At 69.1% G+C, this 17,856-nt stretch overlaps 2 protein-coding genes across 2 annotated transcripts; both read left to right on the plus strand.

The window, feature by feature from the left end:
* Positions 1–529: 529 nt before the first annotated feature.
* On the plus strand, positions 530–12,126 carry PLXNB3 (plexin B3; the record flags this gene model as incomplete). Its single annotated transcript, XM_084258409.1, has 34 exons — positions 530–1,585; positions 1,972–2,151; positions 2,632–2,760; positions 2,840–2,940; positions 3,482–3,614; positions 3,712–3,868; positions 3,951–4,059; positions 4,142–4,256; positions 4,371–4,496; positions 4,576–4,692; positions 4,910–5,003; positions 5,085–5,254; positions 5,407–5,558; positions 5,804–5,909; positions 6,438–6,568; positions 6,752–6,928; positions 7,035–7,233; positions 7,358–7,597; positions 7,673–7,834; positions 7,911–8,062; positions 8,186–8,286; positions 8,365–8,588; positions 8,699–8,877; positions 8,994–9,060; positions 9,292–9,619; positions 9,745–9,848; positions 9,933–10,026; positions 10,356–10,534; positions 10,676–10,836; positions 11,052–11,199; positions 11,357–11,421; positions 11,488–11,563; positions 11,682–11,756; positions 12,022–12,126. 34 exons carry the CDS (start codon positions 530–532, stop codon positions 12,124–12,126), a joined length of 5,712 nt encoding a protein of 1,903 aa, XP_084114535.1.
* A 1,474-nt stretch (positions 12,127–13,600) lies between these two features.
* Positions 13,601–17,856, plus strand: SRPK3 (SRSF protein kinase 3). Its single transcript, XM_084258450.1, has 15 exons — positions 13,601–13,712; positions 13,784–13,914; positions 14,081–14,189; positions 14,303–14,390; positions 14,584–14,671; positions 15,184–15,290; positions 15,369–15,534; positions 15,642–15,667; positions 16,111–16,240; positions 16,331–16,570; positions 16,647–16,747; positions 17,076–17,183; positions 17,253–17,322; positions 17,392–17,484; positions 17,590–17,856. Exons 1-15 carry the CDS (start codon positions 13,663–13,665, stop codon positions 17,772–17,774), a joined length of 1,692 nt encoding a protein of 563 aa, XP_084114576.1. The 5' UTR covers positions 13,601–13,662; the 3' UTR covers positions 17,775–17,856.

Here is a 17,856-nt window from a genome sequence, read left to right on the forward strand (position 1 = left end):
CTTTCTCCTCCTAATGGTGTCTTCCTGCCTTGTACTCCTGGCCTCCCGCCTCTAGCCGTCACGCCACTGGCCTTCCTTCGCCCCCGTCCTCCGAGCTGCCCCTGACCTCCTGGCCCTTGCCCGCCGCCGAGCACTGCCCCCCGCCCCCGGCACTCCCCAGCTTCGCCCCTGCCGCGTCCTCCTGCTCGCCCTCTCCGGGGGTCTCTTGTCTTCGCATCGCTGCCCCCCATCAGCCGTCCTTCCTCCCTCGTCCTTCCGCCCGGTCCTCAGCGCGCTAGACCGCGCACTGTGCACGGAAGAGATTCTTCGCCCGCGCCGTGCACACGTGCCAGCCTACTCGCGCCATCTCGCGCGCGCGCTCGCTCCCTCTCTGTCCTCTCTCTGTCTCCCTCTGTCTCTTTGCTTCCCCTCCCCGCCCCCCCTTTCTGGATTCTTCTCTCCTCCCATCGGCCGGACTTTCGGACTTTCGGCCTGGTTCACGCTCCCTCCCACCAGGCCTTCTGCGGCTCAGTGCCCCCCAAGCCCGGTGATGACTCCCAGGCCGCCCCTTGGCCGCCCCCTGCTGCCGGCGCTGCTGCTGCTGCTGCTGCTGCTGCTGCTGCTGCGCTCGCCACCGCCCCCGGCGCAGGCCCACCGCTTCTCGGCTCCCAACACCACCTTCTACCACCTGGCGCTGGACCCGGCCGGCGACACACTCTACGTCGGGGCAGCGAACCGCCTGTTCCAGCTCGGCCCGGCGCTGGAGCTACAAGCTGTGGCCGTCACGGGCCCCGTCCTCGACAGTCCTGACTGCGTGCCTTTCCGCGACCCAGCTGAGTGCCCGCAGGCCCGGCTCATGGACAACGCCAACCAGCTGCTGCTGGTGAGCAGCCGGGCCCAGGAGCTGGTGGCCTGCGGGCAGGTGCGGCAGGGAGTGTGCGAGAAGCGGCGCCTCGGGGACGTGGCCACGGTGCTGTACCAGGCCGAGGACCCTGGCGATGGGCAGTTTGTGGCCGCCAACACCCCGGGAGTGGCCACGGTGGGCCTGGTGGTAGTGGCGCCAGGCCGCGACCTCCTGCTCGTGGCCAGAGGCTTGGCGGGCAAGCTGTCTGGTGGGGTGCCCCCGCTGACGGTGCGCCAGCTGGCCGGGCCTCAGCCCTTCTCCAGCGAGGGCCTGGGCCGCCTGGTGGTAGGCGACTTCTCCGACTACAACAGCACCTACGTGGGCGCCTTTGCCGATGCCCGCTCAGCCTACTTTGTCTTCCGCCGCCGCGGGGCCCGCTCGCAGGCTGAGTACCGTTCCTACGTGGCCCGCGTCTGTCTGGGGGATGCCAACCTCTACTCCTACGTGGAGGTGCCACTCTCCTGCCGGGGCCAGGGCCTCATCCAGGCTGCCTTCCTCGCCCCAGGCATCTTGCTGGGGGCGTTTGCCACTGGCCTGAGGGGCACACAGGCCGCCCTGTGTGCCTTCCCCCTGGCCGAGCTGGATAGCAGCATGGAGCGGGCCCGGCGCCTTTGCTACACCGCTGGCGGCCGGGGCCCCGGCGGTGAGGAGGAGGCTGCTGTGGAGTACGGCGTCACGTCACGCTGTGTCACCCTGCCCCCGGTAAGTGGCCTTCTCACCCTTCTCTGGCTGTGCCTGGTCTTGCTTGGCGGGGACCTAGCTGGGGAGGTGGGGGGCTCCCCAGCTAGGTCCCGCATCTCCCGCATCACCCTGACCTGCTGGTTTGAGGGTGTCAAGGAGGGCCACACGCTCTCCATGTCCCCTACCTGCCCTCAGTCTGTCGCTGGGAGTTAGTCTTCACCTCTCTCAGAGCCTCTTGTCCTGCCCAGGGCTCTGGTCTGATCACTCTGCCCCTGGTGCCCCCGGCCTCCCTGTCCCTGCCCACTAGGCTGCCTGGCTTTCCCGGTCCCCTGTCACTGTCCCTCTGGCCCTGGAGAAGGTCCCGCCACCTCTTCTGGGAATTGACACGCTCCTCCTTGCCTGCCCAGGACTCCCCCGAGTCGTACCCCTGTGGCGACGAGCACACCCCCAGCCCCATTGCCGGCCGCCAGCCCCTGGAGGTCGGGCCCCTGCTGCAGCTGCAGCAGCCCGTCAGCGCTGTGGCCGCTCTGCAGGCAGACGGGCACACCATAGCCTTCCTGGGGGACACCCGGGGCCGGCTGCATAAGGTGAGGGTGGAGAAGGGGATGCCCTTGCGCCAGCCCCTGGGCTGACCCCTCCGGCTAGGCCCCTGCCCTCCGTGGCCGCAGGGAGCCTCAGCATGCGTGGATGACTGGGGGGTGCCACCTTGGCTGCAGCTTGCTGACGAGGGGCTGAGGACGGCCGCCCCGCGGCCAAGGAAGGGGGTGGCACGGGAGGCAATCCCAGCTTTTCAGACCCAGCCTGGCCCCAGAAGTCTTTCGGAGGCAAACTCTTGCTTCCTTGTGACCTGCTTGTCCTCCCAAAGTTGCTCTCCTGCCTGGCAGGACACCCTCTTGTAGCGGAGGGCCTCACCCCAGCTGAGGAAGTCCCCGCCCCTCCACCCCCATGGCACGGGCTGGCCTCCCTGATCCAGCAGGAAGAGCCCCAGCGCTGGGATGGAGTGTCCCCTGGGACCGCCAGCTGGGGAGACTGCACATGACCATCCCAGCCCTGTTCTTGCCCCCCAGGTCTTTCTCAACGGCTCCCAAGGCCAACTGTACCACTCCCAGCAGGTGGGGCCTCCAGACTCCCCCATCGGCCCAGACCTGCTGCTGGACAGCAGTGGCAGCCACCTCTATGTCCTGACTGCTCAGCAGGTGAGGGCTGTCCCGGGGGCCGGGCACCTGAGGTCCGAGTCTCTGCACCCACCACCTCTGTCCCCCGCTGCCCGTCCAGGTGGACCGGGTACCCGTGGCGGCCTGCCTCCAGTTCCCTGACTGTGCCAGCTGCCTCCAGGCCCGGGACCCACTGTGCGGCTGGTGTGTCCTCCAGGGCAGGTGAACGTGGGGCCTGCGCCCAGCCTTGGGCCACCAGGGGGGTGTGCGTTGGCTGAAACTAAACTGCCCGGGGCTCTAGCGGTGCCAGCTTGGCTCCCCGAGGTGGAGACGGGGCCACTGCCAAGTCCTCAGGCTGCCCCATCCCCGGAGCCTGGAATCTGGTTGGCACCCTCTTCCTGCTACTGCCCCACCCATTCCACCCTCCCCCAGCCCCTGCGCGGGCCAGGCCTGCATCGGTACTCCCAGGTGCCCCCTGGCCCGCTCCCGCTTCCCTCCCGCCCAGGCTCCGCGTGGAGGGCCCAGAAAGCCCTTAGGGCGACCCTCGGTCCACTGTTCTCGCCTCCCCTCCGCAGCAGCCCCAAACTCAGTCAAGGCCAAAGTCGGTGCTGGGCGGGCGACACTTCTCGGCCCCTCCCACTCGGAGCTCGCCCTCACGCTCCCTCTGTTCGCGGTGCCCCAGCCGGGCATCCTCCCAGCCCCGGGCCGCCGGCCACCCCGGGAGTCCAAGCCCCGCACAGCGACCCAATGGCCCTGCCCGCAGGTGTACCCGCCGGAGCCGGTGCGGGCGGGCGGCCCAGCCCCACCAGTGGCTGTGGAGCTACGAGCCGGACGGCGGCTGCCTGCGCATCCAGGGGCTGCTGCCGGCCCAGCACCCCCGCGAGGAGCAGGGCCAGGTGAGGCGTCGCGCTCCTCACTCTGCCCTGGGGCCCTCTCCCTCCAGCGAGGACCCCCCAGGAGCCCCCACGCTCTGCTCTCCCGCCGCGCCTTCAGGTCGCCTTGTCGGTGCCCCGCCTGCCGGGCCTGGCGGCGGACGAGTACTTCCACTGCGCCTTCGGGGGCTACGACAGCCTGGCGCACGTGGAGGGCGCCCATGTGGCCTGCGTCACCCCTCCCCAAGACCAGTTGCCGCTCAACCCTCCGGGCACAGGTGAGGGGCCGCTGCGGGGAGGGGGCAGGAGCCGAAGGGGCAGGCATCCCCTCACCGGTCTGCCACGGCCACGCCCTCCCAGACCACGTCACCTTGCCCCTGGCCCTGATGTTCGAGGACGTGCCGGTGGCCACCACCAACTTCTCCTTCTACGACTGCAGTGCTGTCCAGGCCTTGGAGGTGGCTGCCCCGTGAGTGCCAGGCCTGGCTGCCACCGGGTAGGGACGGCACCCCCAGACAGAGTCCAACCTGAGCCACCCCCCGGCCTTGCAGGTGCCGGGCCTGTGTGAGCAGCCCCTGGCGATGCCACTGGTGCCCCCAGAGCAGCCGCTGTGTCTCTGGGGAACACTGCCCGGAGGACGGGAGGATCATCTACAGCGTCCAAGAGGTGGGTGTGTGCCCGCCGCCACCGCCTGCTCTGCGGGTCTTGGCTTGCCGAGCGCCTCGCCCGCCCTGTCCCGGCGCCTCTGCCTCCAAAGGGCTCAGGAACCCCTTTCCCCAGGAGGAAGTTCAGGTACGTGGCCCCGGGGCTTGCCCCCAGGTTGAGGACCTGGCAGGCCCCTCACTGGTGCCCGTGGGCTGGAAGAGCCGTTTGGTCCTGCGTGTTCGGAACCTGCAGCATTTCCGGGTGAGTGGTCCAGTGGGCAGGGGTGGGGACCGCAGCGAGGGGCGGACCGTGTCCAGGGCCTGACGGCATCCCCCTCCAGGGCCTGCCTGCCTCCTACCACTGCTGGCTGGAGCTGCCCGGAGAGGTGCGGAGGCTGCCGGCTTCCCTGGAGGAGGTGGCCGGGGACCAGGGCCTCATCGCCTGCCAGGCCCAGCAGGTGAGCGGCCCCCACACCTGGCCTCCCCGCTTGTGTTGGGCCCCAGGGGCTCCCCTTCTGCAGCTGGCGCGGGCACGGGGTGGCAGCGGGAGGGAATATGGTGTGCTGTCTGCTGGGAAAGGTGGGCCCTCAACAGCGGCACCCTTTGGAGGGGTGTCCTGGAGGAGGTAGGGAGATCTGGAGTGGGGCTGGGCCTGACGCCACCCTCCACCCACAGTTCCACCCCTTCATGGCCCAGCGGGAGCTCCCAGTGCCCATCTACGTCACCCGAGGCGAGGGCCAGCGGCTGGACAATGCCCGTTCTCTTCATGGTGCGCCTGGGGGCACCGGGGCGGGCGGGCAGGGCGGATGGCAGCAGGGAGGGGCCTCAGTGACCGCCCAACCTTCCCTAGTGACCCTGTACGACTGTGCTGTGGGCCACCCTGACTGCAGCCACTGCCAGGCCGCCAACGGGAGCCTGGGCTGCCGCTGGTGCAGCCACGACCAGCCGGCCTGTCGCTATGGACCGCTGTGCCCGCCCGAGGCCGTGGAGTCCCTGTGTCCCAAGCCCAGCATCAACACAGTGAGTCCCCACCCCAGCTCGCCCCCGAGGCTTCACTTGCCCCTCTGCCTGGCCCAGCCTCAGGCCCCCCAGCTCTAGGCGCTTGGCTGGCGGGGCACGGAGAGTGGGCTGTGAGCTTGGGGGACCGCACCCGCCATCCTTCCCTGTTACAGGTAGAGCCCCTGACTGGCCCCCCAGAGGGCGGCTTGGCCCTCACCATCCTGGGCTCCAACCTGGGCCGGGGCTTTGCTGACGTGCGGGATGCTGTGAGCGTGGCTGGCCGGCCCTGCAGCCCCGACCCCTCTCTCTACCGCACCTCTGCCCGGTGAGGCACACAGGTGGCGGGGGCAGAGGGACACCCTCCGGGGAGGTCCTCAGTCACTGGCCACCCAAGGAGAAGGGAGGCTGGCAGCCAAGGAATGTGGGCCCTGGGGCAGATGCACCAGGGGAGGGGGGACCGGGAGGGAGAAGAGCAGGCAGAGGAAGGGGTGGAGGGGCAGCCCTGGGCAGTGCCTGGGAGGCGGCCATGGCTCCCAGCCGGGGAGCGACTGCTGGGCCTCTGCTCCCCAGGATTGTGTGTGTGACATCCCCCGCCCCCAATGGCACCACGGGGCCTGTCCAAGTGGCCATCAAGAGTCGATCACCTGGCATCTCCACCCAGCACTTCACCTACCAGGTCAGTGCCCACCCTGGCGTGGTCCCTGCGTGGAGAACAGCGGGAAGGAGGGGCAGGAAGGGACGGGCCCCGAGGCCTTCAGGCCACAGAGTGCAGGGCAGGCTGGGGGCAGCAGAGGACATGGCAGACACAAGGAGGCGGCCGCTGGCTGGGCAGGTGGCGGGATGGCAGCCCTGGAGCTGTGGGGGCCTGCCCTGGCACCAGTTGCCTCCAGGCACTGACTTGAACCCCACGTGCCTGCTGGGCCGCCACGGGGCCGGGAAGCCCAGGGGAGGGGAGCATCGAGAGTTCTGCTGGACTCCTGCGATCTCAGGGGCTCAAGCTCAGTGGACCCGGGAGGAGCAGGCGTGGTGGGTGAGGAGGCAGTCCCCTGGGGCAGAGATGCAAGGAGTGAAGACCCGCCAGCGGGGCAGGCGCAGAGTTGAGGAGAGCTCGGCACAGAGCCGCTCCTGGAACTGGCATTGCACCTGGCGTTAGGACGTGCCGGGCCAGGCTGCCATGCCCACTCCAGCCCGCCCTGTTCCCTAGGACCCTGTCCTGCTCAGCCTGAGTCCCCAGAGCGGCCCCCAAGCAGGTGGCACCCAGCTCACCATCCATGGGTGGCATCTCCAGACAGGAGGCAACATCAGCGCCTTCGTGGGCAGCCAGCCCTGCCCCATGTGAGTACCTGTGACTGGGGGCGCACCCTGTGGGCCTCGGGCCCTCCAGTATACAACAGGGGAAGGTGGTCTCAGGGCTTCCCAGGGGTCTCTGCCCTCATTAGGGGAGGCAGAACGAGCCTCTCGTGCGGCGGCCCAGCCGAGGCTAGAACCCACGACGCCAGACCCCTCCCCACCCTGCAGCCAAGAGCCGGTATGTCCTGAGGCCATTGTGTGCCACACCATGCCCTGGGCTGCCCCAGGGGAAGCAGCGGTTCGCGTGGTCTTCGGCCAGGCCCAGCGCACGCTTCGCGCCAGCCCCTTCCGCTACACTGCCAACCCCCAGCTCCTGGCGGCAGAGCCCAGCGTCAGCTTCCGAGGGTGAGGACGTGCTCACCCCAGGCAGCCTGTGCGCCCCACCTGGGCAGCAAGGAGGAGGGGCTGGGCTGCCGCTGCCCCCGCCCTGCTGACTGTTGTCCCGGCACAGGGGCGGACGGCTGATCCGAGTCAGGGGCACTGGCCTGGACGTGGTGAGGTGGCCCCGGCTGTCTGTGTGGCTGGAGGTCCAGGGAGATTTACAGGCTACAGCAGGGGCGTGGCCCCAGGACCCAGCTCCAAGGAGGAGCTGTGGGGCTCCCGCCATGCCCCCCCCGGCTTGTATTCAGCTTGAGGGGGGCTTGCTGCAGGTGAGCCACGTGGCTCCCCCTGGCTGTGCCCAAGAGGGAGGTGGGCTGGGCCGCCACCATGCCCCAGCAGCAGCCGGCAGCAGAGCCCCGGCTCACCCCCTCATCCGGCCCGGCTGCCTCACAGTGCTCTACCGTCTGCTCGGTCAACTCGTCCACCCTCCTCCTGTGCCGGAGCCCCTCTGTGCCAGACACGGCGCGCCCCCAGCGGGTCTTCTTCACCCTTGATAACCTGCGCGTGGACTTCGCCAGCGCCAGCGGGGGCCAGGACTTCCTGTACCAGCCCAACCCCCGCCTGGCCCCCCTCAGCCGTGAGGGGCCAGCACGCCCCTACCGCCTCAAGCCTGGCCACGTCCTGGATGTGGAGGTGAGGACTGGGGTGGGCTGGGGTAGGCCTGTGGACACAGGCTGCGCTGAGGCTCAGGCCCCGCCTGCGCTCCAGGGCGAGGGCCTCAGCCTGGGCATCAGCAAGGAGGAGGTGCGCGTGCACATCGGCGACAGCGAGTGCCTGGTGAAGACGCTCACGCTCACGCACCTGTACTGCGAGCCGCCGCCCCGGGCCCCGCAGCCGGTCAACGGCTCCGGCCCCCTGCCGCAGTTTGTGGTGAGGCTGAGCCCTGGCACTGGGGGGTGCCTCGGGCACTGAGGCCGGCGCTCAGGAGCCCCGTCGCCCTTCCCAGGTGCAGATGGGCAACATGCGACTGGCCCTGGGCCCGGTGCAGTACGAGGCTGAGCCCGCGCCGCCCGCCTTCCCCGCGGAGGCGCAGCTGGGCCTGGGTCTGGGTGCCGGCGTGCTGATCGCCGCTGTGTTCCTCCTCACGCTCATGTACAGGTGAGCCTCCGCCCGCCGCGCGCCTGGGCAGAGCGTCCTCGTCATTGTGGGGAGGAGGGGGTGCCCCATGCAGGCCCCTGGCAGGTGGCCACTCTGGCGGCGACACCGGGTCCCGTGCTGCAGGCACAAGAGCAAGCAGGCGCGGCGGGACTACCGGAAGGTCCTGGTGCAGCTGCAGAACCTGGAGATTGGGGTGGGTGACCAGTGCCGCAAGGAATTCACAGGTAAGAGGCAGCGGTGGGGAGGGGTAGCGAGGCTCGCCCCGGGCCTGAGCCCACACCTCAGCGGCTTCTGGCGCGCAGACCTGATGACCGAGATGACAGACCTCAGCAGCGACCTGGAGGCCAGCGGGATCCCCTTCCTGGACTACCGCACCTACGCCGAGCGCGTCTTCTTCCCTGGGCACGGTGGCTGCCCGCTGCAGCCGGTCCTTGAGGGGGCTGGGGGAGAGGGCCGCCGGGCGCCCGTGCGCCAGGGCCTCACGCAGCTCTCCAACCTGCTCAACAGCAAGCTCTTCCTCCTGACGGTGAGGGCCGTGCGGTGGGCCACGGCCTGGATGGGCCGGGCCCAGCGGGGGCACGGGGATGGGAGGACGCCAGGGGCCTCCTGCCCTGAGTGCCCGCCCCCTCGGCCTAGCTCATCCACACCCTGGAGGAGCAGCCCAGCTTCTCCCAGCGCGACCGCTGCCACGTGGCTTCGCTGCTGTCCCTGGCGTTGCACAGCAAGCTGGAGTACCTCACGGACATCCTGACCACGCTGCTCGGAGACCTGGCGGCCCATTACGTGCACAAGAACCCCAAGCTCATGCTGCGCAGGTGCGCGTCGACCCTGGCCCCACCCCCCAAGGTCGCTCCCCCTTGGCAGCCGCCCTGGCCTGAGGTGGCCCCTGCCCCTGGGCCGCTCCGCAACCCCCGCGACCTGCTCCCTGCAGGACAGAGACCATGGTGGAGAAGCTGCTCACCAACTGGCTGGCCATCTGCCTCTACGCCTTCCTGAAGGTGAGAGGCGCCGGACAGCACCGTCTTCCCCTCGCTCCCTTTTGGGGGCGGCTGCCTGTGGACTCGCTGACTTCTGCCCAAACTCCCCAGGGGCCTGGGGGCATGGCGGGAGGGGGACTGAAAGGGAAGGGCCCTGAGCGGGTTTCTGAGCTGGGGGTCGTCACGTCCGCCCAGCTCTGTGCTGCCCGCTGCCCCCACCCCTGGTGATACCAGCTGCCCTGACGGTTGCAGGAGGTGGCTGGTGAGCCACTGTACATGCTCCTCCGGGCCATCCAGTGCCAGGTGGACAAGGGCCCTGTGGATGCCGTGACGGGCAAGGCGAAACGGACGCTGAACGACAGCCGCCTGCTGCGGGAGGATGTGGATTTCCACCCCCTGACGCTCATGGTGTTGCCAGGCCCCGGGGCAGGCGGGGCCACAGGGAGCGCCACGGCACAGCATGTGCCCACGCGGGTGCTGGACACGGACACCATCACCCAGGTCAAGGAGAAGGTGTTGGACCAAGTCTACAGGGGCACCCCCTTCTCCCAGAGGCCCTCAGTGCATGCCCTAGATCTTGGTGAGAGAGCCTGCCCCAGGGACCCTTCCCAGCCCTCCCCGCCTGTGATGCTCAGCTCTGCCTGGCTCCCAGCACGCACCCAGGCAGAGGGCGGCGGGCTGATCAGCTCCCCTGGGTCCCCCCAGAGTGGCGCTCGGGACTGGCTGGTCACCTAACCCTGTCGGACGAGGACCTGACCTCGGTGACGCACAACCGCTGGAAGAGACTCAACACCCTGCAGCACTACAAGGTGCGGGGGGCAGGGGGCTGAGGGAGGCCCCCCGGCTCGAATCTGCCAGGGAAGGCGCCCAGCCTCTGCTTCCCTCCCCTGCAGGTCCCGGATGGAGCCACGGTGGGGCTCATCCCGCAGCTGCCTAACGGAGGCGCCATCTCCCAGAGCCCGGCCCCGAGCTGTCCCTCTGGGGAGAGTGAGTCCTTGGCCCCAGGGCTGGGGTGGGCAGGCAGGGCCCCCCCCCCCCCGCGCGTGCCACCCACATGGCCTGGGGTCCCTGCCCTTGCTGCCACACAAGCCCAAGGTGCGGGCTGAGCCCAGGGCTGGGGCAGGGGAGGCCGCAGCGTGTCCCGCGCAGGGTCAGGGGGCTCTGGGCCGGGGCCGCCCCCTCCCCTCTGTGTCTCTCCTCCCCTGCTTTGCTCGGCGCCCCCCGCCTGCCCAGGCCTGTGGCCTCACGGACCCCGGGTGCTGCATGGGGACTGCAGGGTGGGGGAGAGGGCTGAGCGCAGGCTTCCGTGCCGTCAGACACCCCCATGTTGGAGGATGGTGAGGAGGGCGGGGTGCGCCTCTGGCACCTGGTGAAAGCCGCCGAAGAGCCAGAAGGGGCCAAGACGCGGCGCAGCAGCCTGCGGGAGCGGGAGCGGCAGCGGGCACGGGCCAAGGCCATCCCCGAGATCTACCTCACGCGCCTGCTCTCCATGAAGGTCAGCGTGGCCAGGGAGCCGGGCTCCAGGGGAGGCAGGTGGCTGGGGAAGCTCAGCCAGGGGCCCCTAGACTGAGCTGGGGAGAGGGCCCAGGCCTGCAGAGGCACCGCCGGGGCCCCACGGTCCTCCTCCCCCCTCCAGGGCACGCTGCAGAAATTCGTGGACGACACCTTCCAGGCCATCCTCAGCGTGAACCGGCCCGTGCCCATCGCCGTGAAGTACCTGTTTGATTTCCTGGATGAGCTGGCCCAGAGGCATGGCATCGAGGACCCAGAGACCTTGCACATTTGGAAAACTAACAGGTCTGCCTCGCCGCCCTGCAGAGGGGCTGGAGGATCCAGGACACCCCCTCGGCGCGGCCGCAGGGCGGGGCGGGAAGCCAGGTCGGCGGCCTCACCCACCCCGGGTGCCTGCATGGACTCAGGACCGCTCCCCGCGGAGCTCGGGGCTGGGACCGGGCTTGGGGGCATGAGCCAGGCAGGACATGCCTCATGGCCGCGGCCGCCCGTGTCCCCAGCCTGCTGCTGCGGTTCTGGGTGAACACCCTGAAGAACCCACAGCTCATCTTCGACGTGCGGGTGTCGGACAACGTGGACGCCACCCTCGCCGTCATCGCCCAGACCTTCATCGACGCCTGCACCATCTCAGAGCACAAAGTGGGCCGGGTGAGGGCGGGGCCGACGCTGCAGGCGGGGCGCCAGGAGGACAGGCCTAGAGGGGACACCCGGGCGGGGGCGCAGGAAGGGGGGTAGTGAGGGGGGCCCATGCGGATCCACCCCCCCACCCCGCCTCCCTGCTCACGCCCACCCCCGCCCCGAGCAGGATTCCCCAGTGAACAAGCTGCTCTATGCCCGGGAGATCCCTCGCTACAAGCAGATGGTGGAGAGGTAGGTGCCGGCAGTCCGAAGGGATGCGGGGGCAGGGTGCCGGCCCTCACCCGTGCCCTTCTCCAGGTACTACGCCGACATCCGCCAGAGCTCTCCAGCGGGCTATCAGGAGATGAACTCGGCTCTGGCCGAGCTCTCCGGGGTGAGGCGTGGCCCAAGACATACCCCTTGGCGTCGGGGGAGAGGGAGGACCAATGGGCGAGGGAGGCTGGGAGCCGGGGCCGGGGCCTTATCCCTCTGCCCCCACGTGCTGCCCTCAGAACTACACGTCCGCTCCCCACTGTCTGGAGGCCCTGCAGGGACTCTACCACCACATCCACAGGTATTATGACCAGGTGAGGCCCGGGTGCTCCAGGCATGCCCCTCAGCCCACAGGAAGACCCACTGGATCGGCCCTGGGAGTGGAGGTGCCAGGCCGCCTCCCGGCAGAGGGGAGGGCGGGCCTGCGCTGGGCGAGGGCTTGCCTTCGGCCAGGTTCTTCCGGGAGGCCCAGCAGCCTCTCTTTATCCCCAGGCCCCGCTGACCTGGGAGCAGGGCTGGCGACCCTGGGCCCTCGGACAGGGCAGCAATCTCAGGCATTGCCCTCCTCTGCCCTGGCAGATCATCTGCGCCCTGGAGGAGGACCCGGTGGGCCAGAAGCTGCAGCTGGCCTGCCGCCTGCAGCAGATCGCTGCCCTGGTGGAGAACAAGGTGACCGACCTGTGAGCTCGCTTCAGCCAGCAGGAGGAAGCCACAGCGCCTTAGGCCCCCAGGACGGATCTGCTGGTGGGATAGGGCTGGGCCAGCCCCCACCCCGCCCCTGCGCTTCCTCTCCCCACCAGGGCTTCTTTCTAATTTATAGCCACCCCCACCCTTCCCCCACAGACCCCCCACTGTATTTATTTGCTTTCTGGAGAATCACAAGTGGAAATAAAATGAAAACATGTCTTTTTAGAGAAAGCCCCCCCCCCCGGGGTGTGACCTCTGCTGCCTGAGGAAGAGGGGGGGTCTTCGGACACTCCTAGACGGTGTTCTCTTGCCTCCCCCATGCCCTCCAGCTCTGCCCACCTCCGCACCCCTCACAAGTTCTCTCCTGGCACAGGGACATGGGACCAAGTATCTCCCATCTTGGGAGAAACACAGCCACTGCCAAATGGCTTCATTCATTCATTCTGACCTGACAGTCCCCGAGTGCCCTCCCAGGCCCAACCTCGGCCCTGCTGTTCCCTCCTCAAAGCAGCCAGTAAGCATCTGACAGAGCCGATGCTCCCAGCAGCCTCTGCCACACAAGGGCCCACAGGTTCCAACGGAGCCCCCCACCCCCGGCCCCTGAACCTCCCCTCCCCCATCCAGCCACCCTGCCAAGGAACCCTGGGCTCCCCCTCCCCGTCACTCCGAGCGCCCAACTCTTCCTGCCCCAGGCCACTGCCGAGTCACTTGAGGTGTGGGCTAGTCCGCAGACGGCTCCCCGTGCCTCCTGGGGACACGTGGCACATGTGGCAGTGACCGCCTGGGCTGGCAGAACCAGAGCCCTTGCACTGAGGGGCGGTGGCACACGATCCCAGGCCAGGCCAGTTCTCGCCCTCGCTCAACCAGATGCCCCCAGGGCCACCAGATGCAGGGGCGACACCGGCTCCCGGCCTCAGGGAACCACAAGAGGAACGGAAACAGGACGGGAGCGCAGTGGAAGGGACACCCATGTGACCGAGGGGTTGCCTCTGGGAGGCCCCCCACAAGGGCCAGGAGGGAAGCCAGAGAATGTTCCCAAAGTGTTGCTGGTCCCCTAGCGCGCCGGCGATTCAGTCTCAGCACCCATGACCATGACCCCCGAGTCCTTGAGTGGCAGCCCCTCACCCAGCTATGCAGTGCGGGGCTCAGTCTGGGACCGGGTTGCTATCACAGTGCAGGGCACAGGGGCCGAGCCTGGAGACCGAGTGGCCGCGTCCCGGTGCGGGTCTCACCCTCGGTCCTGGGACTTGCGGGGGAGAGGCTGAGCCTGAAGGCCAGCACCGCCACACCCCCGAGGTGGCCCACTCCACCATCCCTGGAGTGGGGGGGGCTCGTCCCGAGGGCCTGGCTTGCTGGATCTCGGCCGCCGCGCCGCCCCCTCCCCTCTGCATACCTTGCCCACAGCCGAGCAGCTGGGAGGCTATTTATAAAGGCGGGTGAGATCAGCGGCCGAGGCTATAAATGCGCGGGCCGCGGCCGGGCCCCACAGGAGCAGCTGCCCGGGGCGCCGGAGCACTGGGCCGCTCCGCCGGGATGAACGCCAGCGCGGGCGGTGGTAGGGACAGCGGCGGCAGCAGCAGCAGGTAGGGCCCGATCCGGGCACCCGGGGCCCCTGGTGCCTCGCGTGCTCACCGCCTGCCCACCCCACCCACAGCTCACAGGCCTCCTGCGGGCCCGAGTCCTCGGGCTCCGAACTGGCCCCGGCCGCGCCGGTGCCGCGGATGCTGCAGGGGCTTCTGGGCTCTGACGACGAGGAGCAGGAGGACCCCAAAGACTACTGCAAGGGTGAGTTCCGGCCTGGGGCGCAGGCAGCCACCCGGGCGGGCCGCTCCAGCCTGGGAGGAGGCGGCGGGAGCCGGCGCACGTGGGCCAGGGGGCCCAGGGGCAGGGGTGTCCCGGGGCGCCGGGGAAGGCGACCGCCCTCACCTACGCTCTCCACCCCCTTCCGCAGGCGGCTACTACCCCGTAAAGATTGGGGACCTGTTCAACGGGCGGTACCACGTGGTGCGCAAGCTGGGCTGGGGCCACTTCTCCACCGTCTGGCTCTGCTGGGACATCCAGTGAGCGCCCCCCCATCCCCCCCCCCCGCTAGGACCCGACCCCGGGGCTGGGTGGGGGCACCCACGATAGCACTCTGGGTCTGGCCAGGGCCGACCGGCTCTCCGGGTCGCAGGCGCAAGCGCTTCGTGGCCCTGAAGGTGGTGAAGAGCGCCGGGCACTACACGGAGACAGCTGTGGATGAGATCAAGCTCCTGAAATGTGTGAGCGCCTCCCCGCCGCGAGCGCCCTGGAGCCGCCCGGGCCAGGCAGTTGGGTGCAGGGCCAGCCGGGGCTCGGTGGGGAGGGCGGGGCTCCAGCTGGAGGAGGAGGCAAGGGAGGGGCCGCGGCCTGCCCGGGGGAGCAGCGGGTGAGAGGCAGATGGGAGCCATCCGCGGCCCCATGACTTTGCTGCAGGTCCGAGACAGTGACCCCAGTGACCCCAAAAGAGAGACCATTGTCCAGCTCATCGACGACTTCAGGATCTCAGGGGTTAACGGTGTCCGTATCCTTTGCAGGCTGGGCTGAGGGCAGGGGTCCCCTTTCACGCTACTGGGGCCTCCGTCTGCTCATCTGCGATGGGGCTGCCCCTTCCAGGGACACTGGCGTAGGAAGCACCCCCACACTCGCGGGGAGTGCATAACCAAGTTGGGTCTGATTATCCACGGAAGTCGCCGAGTTACCCTCAAATGGCAGGGGCTGCATCTGTGGCAGTGTCTTCCCCTGGGGGCTGCTCAGAGGCCCTTGGGCGCACTAGGGCACAGCAGCGGGACTGGCCCGAGAGGCCGGTCTGCTCTCCCGGCGCCGTCCCCAGGACGACCACGGAATGCACCTTCCTAGCTGGCACCCCCATGAGGGCGGCACGGATCCTGTAATGCCAGGCAGCGACCGCCCGCCCTGCCCAGGTCAGCCTTGCCCCATCTCTGCATCGCCCATCTTGTTGGCGCCCATCCCAGCCGAATGTGGGGCCTGTGCCAGCATGTATGGCCGCGTGCCGCCCTTCACTCCGGGCCCCAGATGTGTGCATGGTGCTGGAGGTCCTGGGCCACCAACTCCTCAAGTGGATCATCAAGTCCAACTACCAGGGGCTGCCTGTGCCCTGCGTCAAAAGCATTGTGCGGCAGGTGCGTGCGTGGTGCCTGCGTCTGGGGCCCTGCACGGCCGCCCGCAGGCTGGCGGACTTCAGGAGGGCGTCTCTCCAGGTGCTGCACGGCCTAGACTACCTCCACACCAAGTGCAAGATCATCCACACGGACATCAAGCCTGAGAACATCCTGCTGTGTGTGGGCGACGCCTACATCCGGCGCCTGGCCGCCGAGGCCACAGAGTGGCAGCAGTCAGGGGCGCCGCCGCCGTCACGCTCCACAGGTACCCGGAGTCTGCTCGGGCCGGGCCGGGGCCTCCGGGTCTGTCCCTGCCTGAGTCTGTTCCCTTCTCTCCCCACACCCCCACCCTGTGCTCCGCCTGTTCCCCAGTCAGCACGGCCCCCCAGGAGGTCTTGGTAAGTTGGGGCGCCTCTCTGTTCCTGCACTCATCCCCGACCCCCTTGGAGCTTGCCTCCCGACCACTCTCCTGCAGCGGCACTTTCGAAAGCCCGGGTGGCTGAATGGGGCGACACAGGGCCACGTGCTTCAAACCGCCCTTGGCGGCTGCTGGCTGGCCGCGGCCTTCGTGGACGAACACCGCATTCAGGCCGCCATAGCCAGGCTGGAGGGGCCAGGCGCCCCGTCTACTCCCCAACCTGGGGCATCGGGAAGTGGAGGGCAGAAGGGGACGCAGGAGGTGGGCGAGGGGCTCGTGCCAAAGGGTGGGCTACAGGGCTGCAGTGCCGCGCGTGGTGTGCACGGGAGCCCTGGGGCACAGAGTCTCGTCCCCCAAGACGGAGGCTCAGACTGGTCAGGGGATGGGACGGGAACCCTGGGGTGACCCCGGCTCTAATGGCAGACCGGTAAACTGTCGAAAAACAAGAGGAAGAAGATGAGGCGCAAGCGGAAGCAGCAGAGACGGCTGCTGGAGGAGCGGCTGCGGGACCTGCAGAGGCTGGAGGCCATGGAGGCGGCGGCGCAGGCAGAGGGTGCGGGCAGGGCACGGGGGCCACGCGTGAGGGCTGCCGGCCGTCAGCCCAGGAGCCCCGGCTCACTCGCCACCCTTGCTGCCTCCCCAGACTCTGGCTCCAGACTGGAGGGGGGCAGCGGCTCCACCTCTTCTTCTGGCTGCCACCCGGGGGGGGCCCGAGGCGGCCCCTCCCCAGCCTCCTCTTCTCCTGCCCCTGGGGGTGACCGCAGCCTCAGCCCTGGCTCCCAGACCTCAGGCTTCTCCGGCTCCCTCTTCTCCGCGGCCTCGTGCTCCATCCTCTCCGGCTCGTCCAACCGGCGGGAGACGGGGGGGCTCCTGTCGCCCAGCAGTAAGTCAGGGGTGGCGGGAGGCAGGGATCAGGAGGAGGGGCTCGCTCAGCCTCTCCCTGCTTGTCCTTCTCTTAGCACCATTTGGTGCCTCGAACCTCCTGGTGAACCCCCTAGAGCCCCAGAACGCAGACAAGATCAAGATCAAGATCGCAGACCTGGGCAACGCCTGCTGGGTGGTATGAGGGGGACCCCTGGTGTCAGGGTGGAGGCACAAATTCGTTCCGGGGGGCCCAACCTGGCCTGTGCATGCCCATTCGCCCTCCAGGGTCATCGGCCCACCTGCGGGTCGGCCTCCTGGCAGACCCAGGGCCGAGCCCAGCCAGCATCGGTCCCACCCGGCTGGTGGGCGGGGGCGAGGGGCAGGAGGCCCCCCCTTCACAGGATGCCCGGGACCCCTCAAGGCAAGGCCTTCCGAGCCCCTCGGTGCAGGGTCAGAGCGGGGAGCTGAGCAGGGGACCGGCCAGCTGCGGTCCCGGCTCCCCTCAAGGGCTCCCCTGGCCCCAGCACAAACACTTCACCGAGGACATCCAGACGCGGCAGTACCGGGCCGTGGAGGTGCTGATCGGCGCGGAGTACGGGCCCCCGGCGGACATCTGGAGCACAGCGTGCATGGTAGGCCTGCCCCCCACCCAGGGCCCAGAGCCGCGCCCCAGCCCGCAACTCACCTTCTCCTCCTCCCAGGCCTTCGAGCTGGCCACCGGCGACTACCTGTTCGAGCCCCACTCTGGGGAGGACTACAGCCGCGACGAGGGTAGGGGGGCACGCCCGGGCTGGCTCGGGGCCCCAGCCCCTGGCCGCCTCTCACCCCCTGGGTCCACAGACCACATCGCCCACATCGTGGAGCTCCTGGGAGACATCCCCCCTGCCTTCGCCCTCTCCGGCCGCTATTCCCGGGAGTTCTTCAACCGCAGAGGCAAGACTCGGGCTGCCCACAGCTGGGGAGGTGGTGCAGGGCTGGTTTCTGAGATCAGGGGTGCCTGATCTCAGGAGCCAGAGGCTCACCCCGCCCGGTCCCCAGGGGAGCTGCGACACATCCACAACCTCAAGCACTGGGGCCTGTACGAGGTGCTCATGGAGAAGTACGAGTGGCCCCTGGAGCAGGCCACGCAGTTCAGCGCCTTCCTGCTGCCCATGATGGAGTACATCCCTGAGAAGCGCGCCAGCGCGGCCGACTGCCTCCGGCACCCTTGGCTCAAGCCCTAGGCCCCCGCCTGCAGGGCGGCATGGGGCTGGAGCGGGCAGGGTGCAGGCGTCTCCTCTTTAAATAAAGCGTGACAGAAGCACG

Source organism: Talpa europaea (genome assembly GCF_964194135.1).
Source record: "Talpa europaea genome assembly, chromosome: X".
Classification (NCBI taxonomy): Eukaryota; Metazoa; Chordata; class Mammalia; order Eulipotyphla; family Talpidae; genus Talpa; species Talpa europaea.